The 13,819-nt window shown below is 47.7% G+C and overlaps 4 protein-coding genes across 4 annotated transcripts; 3 read left to right on the top strand and 1 right to left on the bottom strand.

The window, feature by feature from the left end:
* Window positions 1-2,143: 2,143 nt before the first annotated feature.
* Window positions 2,144-2,710, top strand: EDB91DRAFT_1053259 (uncharacterized protein; the record flags this gene model as incomplete). Its single annotated transcript, XM_041313736.1, has 2 exons — window positions 2,144-2,281; window positions 2,354-2,710. Coding segments are annotated over 2 exons (495 nt in total), but the record flags the coding sequence as incomplete, so codon positions are not given.
* A 3,425-nt stretch (window positions 2,711-6,135) lies between these two features.
* Window positions 6,136-7,171, top strand: EDB91DRAFT_1053224 (uncharacterized protein; the record flags this gene model as incomplete). Its single annotated transcript, XM_041313735.1, has 2 exons — window positions 6,136-6,988; window positions 7,038-7,171. 2 exons carry the CDS (start codon window positions 6,136-6,138, stop codon window positions 7,169-7,171), a joined length of 987 nt encoding a protein of 328 aa, XP_041177232.1.
* An 85-nt stretch (window positions 7,172-7,256) lies between these two features.
* On the top strand, window positions 7,257-8,009 carry EDB91DRAFT_1248302 (uncharacterized protein; the record flags this gene model as incomplete). Its single annotated transcript, XM_041322912.1, has 1 exon — window positions 7,257-8,009. The coding sequence occupies one exon, from the start codon at window positions 7,257-7,259 to the stop codon at window positions 8,007-8,009; it is 753 nt and encodes a 250-aa protein (XP_041177231.1).
* An 840-nt stretch (window positions 8,010-8,849) lies between these two features.
* EDB91DRAFT_1347012 (CHAT domain-containing protein) lies at window positions 8,850-12,535 on the bottom strand (the record flags this gene model as incomplete). The annotated part of the gene is made up of 6 exons (XM_041325903.1): window positions 8,850-9,993; window positions 10,215-11,710; window positions 11,767-11,861; window positions 11,909-12,048; window positions 12,104-12,254; window positions 12,331-12,535. 6 exons carry the CDS (start codon window positions 12,533-12,535, stop codon window positions 8,850-8,852), a joined length of 3,231 nt encoding a protein of 1,076 aa, XP_041177230.1.
* Between the last annotated feature and the right edge of the window lie 1,284 nt (window positions 12,536-13,819).

Raw genomic sequence — 13,819 nt, 5'->3', positions numbered from 1 at the left:
GAGTCTCGTTGTCAAAACACTCTTGCTCAGATCCCACAATCTATGGAAACCGTGCTTTCACGCTTTAAGCTTGACAGCCAGACCACTACTTATGCAGTCTGTCCAGTGTGCAATTGTACTTACAAAATGACGGCCAACCCCAATTCAAGTCACCTGTGATACCCTATGAATTGCATCAACAAACCCATACCAGAGGCTGGTCCTTGCGGCGAACCGTTGCTGCAGTGCTCCGCTGACAGGCAATTCGAGCCGATAAAAACCTTCATCTATCACCACTTCCACAACTACCTTGCTGGATTGCTATGTTGTCCCGACCTGGAGGCCTTGATGGATAAGCCTTGTGATGAATTACTAGTGTCCATCGGGAGTGCACCACATATTGTCAAGGATGTTTGGGACGTGGGTTTCTTTCGTACTTTCAAGGGACCGACCGGCCAGTCTCTATTTATTGACAGAGGTGATGAAGGCCGATACACTTTCAAACTCAACGTTGAAGGCAATTGTCAGCGAAATGCATCAACATCCACTGGCATCATCTCGTGCACATGTTTGAACCTCCCCCTTGATATCCGGTACAAACACAAGAACATGTACTTAGCTGGCATCATTCCTGGGCCTTCAGAACCTTCGGGAGATGAGTTAAATTTCTTTCCTAATCCCGTGGTTGATGATATGGTTGAAAGTTGGGAGCGAGGGATACATTATTCCCGCACAGCTCTCAACGCTCACGGTCGGGTGACACACAGCACCATAGCATGTCTAGTATGCGACCTCCCAGCAGTGAGAAAGGCCGCTCAGCTAGTGGGTCCAACGAGCCATTTTTATTGCACTGCCTGCCATTGCTGGCACAGGTCAACTTGTGGTCGAACAGACATCCAGTCTGAAGATTGGAGACTTTGGGACAAGGACAAAGTGCGCCGCTATGCTGAGCTCTGGAAGAATGCCAGAACTTCGGCTCAGCACAACAAGTTGTTCGCATTACATGGGGTGCAGTGGTCGACACTCTGGAGATTATCATACTGGGATCCCCCTCGTCAAATTGTTGTCAACACTATGCATTGTCTGCTGGAGGGTCTCGCACATGCTCATTTCCGTGAATTTTTAGGCCTCACAGCTGACTCCACACATCGCAAGCCTGATATTATCCCTGCTTTTGCTTATTCCTTCCTCGACGTTGACCTCAACAAACCTCAAGACTTCCAAGAAAAAGACGTCATAGTTGTCAAATCAATCCAGAGCCTCCTTACTGAAGCGGTCCCCAACCTTGAGGGGAATGATACACAGCTTATTGAGGATCACCTCGTACAGTTAGAGAGGAAATTGTTGAACAAGACAGTTGCATCCCTTCGGTTCGTGTTGGTAGGATTGGGCATCATGCCAGACGCCCCACACCCTGGCAAAAAAGTCTTCAAACCCCATTGGGTTAGATCGCTTATCAGTTGGGTAGGTATTTTATTTTATTGGTGTTATTGTACCCTCTTAAACCGCCACCATAGCATCGAACCCAACCTTTCACTTCTGAGCTGTCCAAATCGCGCATTGGTGCCCCAGAAGTCATGCAACATATTACTGATGTCATTAGGACGACAGATACGCCATCCTCATTAAGATCAGTCCCCTATAACTTCGGGGAAACGAAAGCTGGGACTGTGAAGGCCGATGAATGGCACACATTAACGACAGTATACTTACCCATAGCTCTGGTTAGCTTATGGGGTGAGGGATCTACTCATCACACCTCGGAAATCGCAGCCAGTTGTCGTGCCATCCTTGATCATATGATGGCCCTTGTATCTGCCGTCCACATTGTATGTCAATGATCCATGACCACGGCTCGAGCAGAAGCATATCGTGGATACATTGTCGACTGGATTAGGGACTTGCAGGTATTACTTCCACATGCACCCCATCGCACGAATGGTCATATGGCATTGCACGTCTGGGACTACCTGCAGCTCTTTGGTCCCATAAGGTCATGGTGGTGCTTCCCATATGAGCATCTCATCGGGCAGCTGCAGCGGTTGCCCAGCAATCACATTTTCGGTATGATTCCAACTTCTGTGTCAATAGTGATCCTCTTACACTGGCTCACACAGGTCAGCAAGAATCAACTCTCCTTCACTCATACATCAAAGCTGCAAAGCTCAAATACTGGCTGAACCGACCTTCTTGTCCTCCCATGTTTAGGGAGGTGAAGTCTCTATTTGACAGATTTGTGTCTCCCTCAATCGACGCCAATCCTATTTCTGTGCCCAAAGATCACCCACCTACACCACAACAAGTTATTCCAGAGGACCTCCACCAACTCATTCAAGTTCGGTGGGCAGTTTTGCATGCTTGCACACTTCACGAGGGATCTGTTTATACCTGTGACTCCACCCATCTGGGCAACAGCCTGATCCTCTATTATCCTGGTGGTATCAGGAATGTGCAACCAACACTGGGAATCATCAAGTATATTTTTGAGACAGAGCAAGTAGTGGGCTTCGCCGGGCGACATCACCTCCCTCAGTACTCTCGCCCTGACCCTTTCCGCCACTATCCTCACTTCCAAGCTTGTTTATATTCCTCAGTGCTTGCAGACCATCTCGAAACTGTCATGCCTGAGTGGGTAGTGTCACATTTCGCACGATGGAACTTCTCTACACAGCATATTGTTGCCGTGTCTTTGTGTCAGGTGTGTTCCTCCCGCTTTTTTCACATGTTATGACGGTCTCACAATGAATGAATAGGACTGAATCATATGATTTGCTGAAGGGGAGTACTTGTATTTTACAATATGTAGATGTGAGCCTTTATGTTGTTGTTTATTTGTACATTCTCCAGTAACACCATGTGCAGGAAATTCCGGACTGAGTTTCATTCTCTATATAAACCTCATTGAGTCATTGTTTTTTTTTCTCTTTTTCATCATCCTGCGCACATACACCTGTAAGCATGATCCTGTTTTTTGCTGTTACATACCTATACCCATACGTACATATTATATACATATATCATGATCCGGGACCCTACCACATCTGATGGGACTGTAGATGTAGTTGCAATACCAGTACACATTGACGCGCAGGATTCGCAGTCTGCTACCCCTAGCAATATCCAATGTGATAGTTCTCCAGCCGACGGGACTGTCATCCCTGCTGCAGAGCTGATACTATCACTGCTTTCTGCATGGGACTCACAGCTCACTGATACTCCCATCAAACGGGATAGTTCCACCTTATTACCCTTCACGACTCTTGCATGATGCCGAGTCGACACTCTTAACGCTATGGGCAAGGAGATAAAAGACCATGTTGTTGGCCCAATGCCAGTGGAGGACTTTCTCGATGAATTCCTACCGAATCCGAAAAATCATGACCCCTTGGACTTCACTTCGCTCTTCACTTCAGCCTCCAATGCTGAAGTATTCAACATGCAATCCATTAAGAAAGAGGAGGATTCTTACAATCTATTCGTGAGTGACTCCACATCTAAGATATTGAGATCGTTGACAATCTAACTCCAGATCAACCTGTCATATACCTGATCCGACCGCCCTGATATCCGCTCCGCTTTCCAACCCCCTCCGCTCCATTCATCATCCACTCCGCCCGATCATCATTCGTATCCGCTCCGCTCAACCGCTCAACCGGTCCCCTTCCATAGCATCTCCATTCAACTGGACCTCTTTCCCCTTTTAGATATATGCTTTCCTTTTCGGTACTTAGACCATTACTTCCGGATCACCGGTAATTCCTATTACCACTCAATCACTGATCTGACACGTACATATTGATATCCGCCCCGACTTATGTCTTTCCTATGTAAAGTACTTACAAATGATATCCTTGGTACATAGCTTTACTACATAGTTATCCTGGTCACTGCCTCATACATAGAAGTATATAACATATCATGTACTTAGATATTTTTCCTTAGTCTTAATATTACTTGTCTTCTCGCAGTTACATCTTGTGAGAATTCTCAGTAGGACCTTTCCCCCTCTGGACACAAGTCTCAACTTGTCATCACCTCCAACCCTCCGATCCCCCGCTCTGACTTAGAGCCGTGCTCTAAGTCTTTTCCATATACTCCGCCCCTATCCAATATTCTCCCTTGTCCCTCTGCATCATCCCCCACCTTCTCCGCCTCTGCCAAACATTCCCATTGCTCCTATCCACCCTCTGCATCAACCCCCGTCTTCTCTGCTCCGCTCCTAGTCGGCCCACCGCTAGCAGCTCATACTCCCCGACCCTCAAAGCGGACCGAAGCGGTCCATTTGTCCTATCATCGGACAACGTCGGACCCGCTCCAAATTCGGGGCACATACTCGGCTAAGGGCGCAGCACAAGAGCTGAAGCCAAGCCCCGACCCCTCTGCCTCTTGAGCCGGCACGGTACCTAACACAACCACATACAACCCTTCGCCCCCCAATTATCATTTGTGAACTCGTCCAACCGTGCAGACGTGAAGAATTGTTCATCATTCACATTCAACGTCAAGCCAGATGTATGTGTATATGCCGACGGAACATCTCAAGGCTGCGATATCGCCAAATTCGAACTTAACATTGAATTCCAATGGAATGATGCAAATGACGCATTCAGCAAAGATCCTGGGCTTGATATGCATATTGTATCTGAGACCGAGAAGGCCTTTGATACATTGGGCCAAATAACGAGCTATGCTAGCGCTCAGCTTGGCGCTCAATATTGTACCCACACATTCTCTGTGCTGATCCCCAGTAGAAGTCCACTGTTCCCAGAATGGCTGAGGTTGTGTGAGGTTGTGCAAAAAATTGAGACGAAGCTGAGATTGCTTGAGATTGGCTGGTGGTGTTAGTGCACTGGTCTGAGATTGTGTGAGGTTGTATGTCTCTAATGTCGTCACTGCACATTGCATGTTGCACACAACAAATTGCATACATTTTACACAATGTCGATGGCGAAGCTTATCCGAGTCCCGGGTCTGCGGATTTAGGATGACTTGGAGTATTGGAGAATCCCAAGTCCCCAACCACAGCTTTTCCCTCAACTGTCTTTCCTCTTTCTCCCCAACCATCATCTTCACTCCAACCATCTCCCAAGTTCACTCTAGTCAATCGTTGGTCCACCTACTTCTAGTAACTTTCTTTTCCCTCTGGTGATTTTAGAGGCCCTCTCACTTAGAATGACTTATACTGGATGCACTCAGAATCTGATTCTGAGGACTGGAGGGAATGTTTAAGTGAATATATGCGCATATATTCATCCTTTAGTGAGTTGTTGATCCACGCTTTCACCTGTCTTACCCGCTGGTGGCTCACATTTATGACAATTATTCGTGTTCTGTGCTCGTGACTCATAGAGACGCATTTTCTCCCATCTGTGATTAAAGCGAGGGCTTGAGGGTATGTTTGAGTGACTGTATGTGCATATATTCATCCTTTGGTGAGTTGTTGATTGGTGCTTTCATGCATTATCTTTCCCCCTGGCTCACATTTATGAATTGTCCTGCACTTGTGACTCATAGAGATGGCTACCGTACTGACCCCAGAATACTCCCTAGATCCCTCTGATGCATCCGATGGGGCTGTCCCACCAGTCACCATTGCCACCGATCTGATACAAATTACTAGTAAGTATTACCACATAACTGCATAACTAACTCAATCTCCTCCAGCACGTGAATGGCTCGCTCGCAATGAGACTGGATCAGCAGCCGAGTTCAAGACCTACTACGATGGACTGTCGGAAGTGCAGAAAAAAGTGCGTCTTTTGTATTGTTTGTCCTCGGGTTGGACTGACATCTTTAATCAGTCATACGACGATCTCGCTGCCAAGAAGGTATGTAGTGACTTCGACTAGAACATGTTGCACCTACTGACAAGTACTCTTTCTACTAGGTTGCAGCTGGCGAATGGCTCCATTAGCAACACCACTCTCCTTCCAACTTCTTACGATCTAGAACGAGCATGGGGTAGAACGGATGGTGGCAGGAACGAGCGCGGGCTAGAACGGACGGTGGTGGGATGCATCGAGTTTTATTATATCCAGCGTCTACCTGTAATAATGTATATACTACACAATACCAGCAGATCTGGCACAATCTAGAGTGACACAACAAGCATTGCAGCCAAGCAATACCAGCAGATCTAGCACAATATAGGGTGACATGCAAATATTGCATCTAAACAATCTGCGACAATCACACACAATCACACACATTTGCACATGTGCTATTAGTCTCATTTTTCTCTTGAGATTGTGTCGCTTAGTTCAGACAATTTCACGAAACCTCAGCCATCCTGGGAACAGTCGACTTCTACTGGGGCTGATCATCCGCAATCACGCTTGCATCATCAGATGGGATATGGAGGGAGCTATTGTTACGGGCGCCTTCAATTACAACCACGAGCCACACTTAGCCGACTTCTTCTATTGTTATGCACGAGCATTGCCTGAGATGCATGGCATTGATACTTCTGTCATGCCCGCTAGCACTGAGGATGCTACTCTTGCAAGGATGGCCTTGAAACTTCCCACCACTACGCGCATGTTCAAAGTTGCAGTTCCTGAGGATCCTGCTGTCAAGGACTCTGGCTGGTTGACGTTGATTATTCCCCAGCCTGTTGCAAAAGGTTTTCCACCTGTTGGCCGCTGGACTCGCACATGCCCTGCATTTGATATCCTGAACCAGAAGGTCGTAATGTTCAAGGACTCTTGGCGCGTGTCAATAAAGGATGTCCTACCGGAAGGTGAAACTTATAAATTATTAAAGTCACACCAAGTTCGCAATGTTGCAACATGCATTGCATTTCATGATGTAATCCACCATATCCCTCAGCAAAACACCCAGACTGCCAAGTTTGGAAGTGCCAAATGGGCGTGTCCCAACAGGGCCGTCACCAAGAAGCCCATCACTCTGCATACTCTTCACCGCCTGGTTCTTGATATTGTGGGCGAGAAGTTGAACAACTTTGCAAGCTCTCATGAACTTGTCCGGTCTATCCGTGACGCATTGTTAGGTGTGTATCTTTGAACCTCGCATATCACCTGATTTCATTAGCCACGCAGCTCACAAGGATGCATACGAAAACGCAAAAATCTTACATCGAGACCTCAGTGTCGGGAATATTGTTGTCTACCAAGGGGAGGGCTTCCTTATCGACTGGGACCTAGCAAAGTTACTCACCATTCAGGGTTCTTGACAAATGACTCGCACGGTATGTTAATTCCATGCCCAAACTCATATCTTGTACTGATTTTGCTGTCGCTAAGGGAACCTGGCAGTTCATGTCTGCTCACCTCGTCAAGAATAGCACCACCAACCATACTGTTGAGGACAACCTTGAATCAAGCCTTTATGTCGTTCTGTGGACGGCTTTGATGTACAAGGAGAGCTACATGAGCATTGTTGACCGGACACAATTTATAATGCAGGTCTTCGACACTGATCCGCTGCGGGGGTCTGAAGGATTTGTGAAATCGAATTGGCTCGTCGCGAGAACCTACTTCCCACAGGATATATTTGTTGGCTGCAAGCCGCTTGACAATGTTGTCCTTGAACTTGCTCAATTCTTCTCGCATAGGTACTTCACGGTCCCCCTTGATGAGCAGGAGTCACTTGCACAATTGCAGCTCTCATTGAAGGATGCTTTAGCCAAAGGGGGGCATGTACGCACGGCTGGACATCAAAAGATGATAGATGTCATACAAAGCTTCATGTGGGAGTCGCCTGCTTACAAGAAGGAGATGGGTATGAAGCTCCTGCACTTACACGACCCTGTCATCAAGATTTACAACAAGCACCTTGAGTCATTCGGTTGGCCTGATCAAGACACAGCCACACTGCAAGCACTGCATCCGAGCGAGAAGGCAGCTGGGTGTCACATGTACACGAAGTTGCTATGCATCTCACAGGACGTGACGCCAGTACGGGTGCAAGTCACACCAACTGGCAAGAAATGTAGGCTAGATCCTGAGGATAGTGACGAGATCCTCAGTTTGGTGGTTGGCTTAGATGACCTTTTGTCCTTTACCCAATGATATTCTAGTGTTACTTTGCGTGCTATGTGCATCCTTCCTACGATACTGTGATACATTTTTCGTATACAACATTACTTGTAATTGTAGTACGTCAATGACCTGCCCATTTGAAATCGATGTCATTCCCCGGATTGAAGTTGTGAAGCCGAAAGAGATGATGGTGTATGAGATTCTGCAGGATCAAACACTCTGTCCTTACATATGGTAGACACTAATGACATTAAGTGCTTCTTACCCAACGGGCCACCAAGTGCCCAATGAGTGCCCACTGTAATTTTCCATGGTCAAAATTATACATTTTTCTGAACCTCATTTTACCTGGAGACAATCTGAAATTTCCTGGAATGGGAAAACACCCGTTATTATATAATATTTCGCGTCTGTGCTTCAAAATTTTGTAATTACCATGAATACCACTGGTTGCAAAAGTTAATATTTATACTAACATTTATGTCAGCAGAACACTTAGAGTATTATATACATTTAGATGGACTTGAAATTTGTATCGAAATGTGTTGTTTTGCTGTGTCAATTTGCCGGCAGTCAAAATTTGTTATAGTTCCAGTGTCAAAATTCAAAGCAGAAATGGATAATTTGTCGACCACATTTTGATTCAAGTCTTGCCTGTGGAAAAACTCCCAAACCGCCGGTGTGTAAGTATATGTGAGAATTTACTGATGAACTTATATAAAATGAAAGAGAACCAAATATCAAAGACTTGTAAATCTACGACATAGAACTACACCATGACCCCAATATGAATGAACACAACCCTCTGCTCGAGTGGTACCTCCTTCTTTGGCACGGTGCGTGTAGCATGGTTAAGTGCCCAGGCTGCCTTCATACAGTCATGTCACTGCCATCCTCCAAATCCTTGAACATATTGTGATAGAAACCCTCGACAATGTGTTTTGCAACAGCATCATCAACCGCCCAAAGAGTGCCAATGACGCTCTTGAACCCCGAAAACTGCAGACCAGCTGCAAGGTGGATAACCTCGTCGGGCATCTTCTCATCCCCAATGGTAGTATGACATGCCAACAAGAATGCAAATTCAGCTTGCGGGGCATCATTCTGCATGATGTCAAGCAGTGTGAGAGGTTCATCTCTCATGGCAAAACATGAATGATAAGGCTGCTGGCGGTCCTGTTTGCCATGACAAGCAAGGTGCACCCAGGTGTTGCGCTGCAAGGCATCGAGTGCACCTGCTCGTGTAGCGTTGCCGCCAGAAAGATTGGTGAACTTGACATTAGAGGGAATGAGTGCATGAACAAGCTTAAGCTCATTATCAACATCGGCAAGCACTGTGCCTTGCCCGATTGCCATGAAGGACGGAGTTGCGCGCATCTTCATTGTCTGCTGAGACCTGATCAGAGCAGACAATGTCAACATGTAAGAGCAGACGTAGAGATCCTCCAGGCATGGTTCCGGCTCTGAACGGCCTGGCTTCTTTTGACAGGGGTTAGCAGCATGGAGAGGGAGGGACGTGAAGGCTGCCGTCGGACATAGCCATATCCGAGACTGGGGCTGCAATCCCAGTTTATGTTGGAGGACATTAACGATGGGTTGCATTATCTCATCCCATAATTTGCGCAAGAGCACTCGCAAATCCTTCCTTGGCTCTGTTGGGCCCATAAGACCTGTGTGCCGTATCTCCCTGGCAAAGTCATCCTTGAGCATCTCTAGATGTGCGAGAGAGAGAGATGGGAAGGGAACATGGTGGGGTTGCCCCGACATCGGGACAATGAGGGCGTCACATGAGTATTTGCTGGCAATGAGGATGATGACTGGGCCATGGCGCGCTGCCACTTGCAGTTCTTTGTATGATGGTGGGAGCAGGAATTGCGAGAAACCATGAATATTACGAATTTCGGCCACCGCAGCTTTCCATCGTGTCAAAAGTCTCCTGTACGCTGTTGCTGCCCAATCAATAGCCGCTCGGTCTGTGCTAACTGTGGAAGCCTGGGAGTCAAACAGGCATTTGCTGAGCTCTGAGAATGTGAGAGCTAGCTTGGGACTTCTGGACTTCTGGACTTGAGGTCTTCCAGTGGCGTTCTAAGTCGAGAAGCCAGCGACCATTGTTGGCCACGGCCCTGCTCCACGAGCTTGACAGCCCTTTGTAGGTCACAATGGCGTAAGGCACACGATGCAGCATCTACAAGGAGTTTTCTTGCATAATGGAAGGCAGCAGCAGCTTCACGTCACTAAATGGTGGATGATCGTGTCGCCAAATGAGCGTCAAGAAGCTCAAAAAATGTTGCGTAGGCCTCCAGTGCCGATTCATGGTAATAAGCCTCAGCTTCATCAACCCAGTGAAAGGCCCCCTCAATTCGATGCGGAAAGCCTTTAGTGGGGTGTCTGGATGCCAGCTTGAAGTTTGCCATTGCAAGGGACAAATCAGCAGGTTTGTGTTGTGCCCGGTAACGAGATGCATAGGCTCGTTGCAGCCATCTATAGCTGTAAAATCTGTCCGGGTGCAGTGGAGGCAAAGCCGTCAATGATTGCTGGCACAGAATAATGGCCTCCTCAACATCTTCATTCTTCCAACCTTGCGTGAAACGAGAGCAAAGTGCCGAGCTCAAATTGTGCAGAATTCTATGGCGCTCTGGATGATCATGCTGCATTAACCAAAGTGATTCTCGGTACCAATCGATGGCCTCGTTAAGATCCCCACTGGCATGCGATTTGTCATATCTGGTTTTGAGCGCAGAGGCAATGTTGGCAAGGATGGTGCCACGACATGGATGCCAAGGTGGGCGCAATATCAACGCCTCGCGGTAGAGGCTGATAGCTCTGTTTACGTCATGAATGTAATGACTTGGATGTTTTTCGAAACGGGTGCAGAGGGCGGCCCCCAGGTTGTCCAATGAAAAATCACGATATCTATGTCCAACAGGGCGCAGGCGCAAGGCTTCTTCATACAAGGAGATGGCCTCGTTGAGGTCGTGGGATTTGCCTTGATGATCGAAGCGGCGTGCGATAGAAAAGGCCAAATTATTCAAGTAGGTGTCACGACCATGACATCCTTTGGGAGCCAGAGAAACAAGTTCACGGCAACATTGTATCCTCTCGTCTAAATCATCAATGTTGCCGCATTGTTCAAAGCTTGCTCCGAGGGCCTGTGAAAGCTTCTCGAGGGCATTGAGATGGTGTTGATGACCCAAAGGACAGAGCTCGAGTATGATTCGTCGAAGTTGGATGTCTTCATCAGATCCGTCCGTTGGAAGCTTATCGCATTCATTGATCACATAATCAACATCATCTTCCCCAGCCGCAATGTTGCGAAGATAGGTGCCCCCAGGAGAGAGATGCAGTAGCTCATGATACAGTCGGGCGGATTCACAAATGTCAGCGGGGGTTGGTTGATTGTGGTGGCGCCAGATCAACGCTTTGGTAAGATGGTAGAGAGATAAGGGACAATCAGGGTGGCCCTGCGGATGCAATGCAAGGGCGTCACGGAATAGAGAGATAGTAGAGTCGATATCTTGAAGATCATTTTGGATATAGCCTTGAAGGCGGGCCCGCGCGAGGTTGGTGACAGCGGCCGCATGGTCGAGATGACCAGCAGGACATTGGTCCAGAACCAATTGAAATTGCTCCACAGCATTGTTCAGGCGAGAGACCGTCTTGCTTGTGATGTATTCGGCAAATCTTGTATGGCCTACATTTGTGTACCGAGCAATCTCGTAATCTATGATAGACTATAGTTTGTGTTCTGTCAGCAAAAGCGCACAGCACAGGGGCTGGAGTCACTCACATCAAACTGTCCACCATCGTCGTTTCCGCAAGGATGCACAGAAGTCTTCAGCGTGAGAGAAGGACAAACACCCTGAATAAGCGGGAAGGACAGATCTACAACCAATAAGGAGATGTAGATGAATGAGATGCAGTTCACTCACCAAAAGGCTCATCTCCATGATCGAGGAGCTCATCCCACGATGTTTCAAGTTTCCCAATGAGTTCTCCCTGTCCTAGCATTCGACCAAGCTCAAAGGATGCCCAGATCTCAAGTGATAAACTAGGGGACACATCTGGTGATCTGGAAGGCGATGATGAGTACAATCACATCTGCAAGTCTCTGTGGAAGGCTTTACAAGGTCACTGTATCACTCCAAGGTACGGAACAGTCGGACAATAGGACTCGGATAGCTGACTTCCAGCCTCTCCTCTCGTTGAGTTTGATGGACACGTAAATCCCTGCAGGTATGCGCTCGGAAGGGACACTGAGATTATGTCCTCTGATGACTGGAGAGAGCGTGAAGATCCCGAAAAAATACCAAGGTCCTATATAATAGCGCACCTTGAAGTCTGATGTATTAACCTTTCCAGCTACCGGGTATGATGGCATTATCAAGTAAATGACAAGCGGCACGGTGCATCGAGGATGAACTGAGTGGTGGGACAAGAAGGGGCTGTGGATGAACTTGAAGTTCAGGTGCGAGGGAGAGGAGGAATGGGTGAGCATTGAGGGGATGTTGCAGCCTGCACCTGCACCTGCATTTCCGGCCTTCCCCACTACCGGGCATGATGGCGCGATGAAACAAATAACGACTGGCACGGCGCATCGAGGTGGAGCTGAGTAGTGAGACAAAAAGGATGTAGGATATGGGGACTGTGGATGAAATTCAGGTGCGAGGGGGAGGAGAAATGGGTGACAGTTCGATGCACGCTGCAGCCTGCATATGTATTCCCATGCTGTTGATGGTTGGTCGGCACGATAGACGCTGGTCGTAATTTCGCCTAGTGATGAGACAAAGATATGACACAGGCGGCAGCGGGAGGGGCTCTGTTGATGAAGTGTACAATATTGTCATGGTTAGTCGTCAGTCAAAGTGGCCTGCGATGAGGCAGGCTGCTAGAGCGGTCATGAGAGTCTGAGAGTAACCTGCAATGCTGACCTGGCCTTTCCACTCTTATCGAAGCTGTTGGTTTTTATCACGCATACCAGTCACTTAGCACACTAGGGCAAAATGTAGATCCCAGTGTATTTCATAGTGCAAACAATACAAATACAAACCATTGAAAACGACATCAAGTAAAAAGCGGGTCCATTGCATACAAGTCCAGTTGAGCTGATGCCATGGGACAGGATGACCGAGAGGTGCATCGAGTGACGAGAAGATGTGAACATGAATGTGTGACTTAAGCAAGAGTCAGATGGGCACCGAAGCGAGACTTTGAACATTGAAAGTGTACGTGGGGAGCCTGTTTGTTAGGCGCGCGAGCTCAGCACACTTAGGAAACGCTACTTGTGTCGGCAGGGATCTAAAAATTTAAAATAAGGGCAAGAAGCGGGCGATGATTTGGGCATTTCCGCGTATTCCGCGGAGGCCACATGGCTTCGATAAACCTCGCCAGCATCAGCTGGCGTCGGTTGTCTTTGCTTACAAGCCGCTTAGTTGTATCTTCCGCTTCGAGTTCTTGTTCAGCAGCACGTCGGGCTATAGTCGGTCCTGAAGCTTCAAGTCCCACGGCCACGCGTTGGCTGGGCTTCCAGTGCCGGCGGCCCGGGATCGTATAATGGTACCTGACAATCTGGAGAGTTAACAAAATCAACGACATTGAAACGGGATGACGATTCAATGATATCAGTGCATGGATGTCCTGTAGTGCACGTCGTTACTTCATCGCAAAATGATGGTATATGATAGCTGGCGCGTTTGCGATGAGTGGTTCCGGGATTTCTACCAGGCTATAAAGAGGATTAGCGACGTCCAAAGCAAGGAATCGGATGTACACACGATGACAGGAAGCCCGTAGACCGCTTCGACCTCCTCCCTCATCAGCTCCAGTTGGTCTCCGGTATCGCG

Source organism: Suillus paluster, assembly GCF_016628075.1.
Source record: "Suillus paluster strain FC165 chromosome Unknown EDB91scaffold_25, whole genome shotgun sequence".
Lineage (NCBI taxonomy): Eukaryota > Fungi > Basidiomycota > Agaricomycetes > Boletales > Suillaceae > Suillus > Suillus paluster.
The sequence above is the reverse complement of the archived record's forward strand: the minus strand, read 5'-3'. Positions and strand labels throughout refer to the sequence as shown.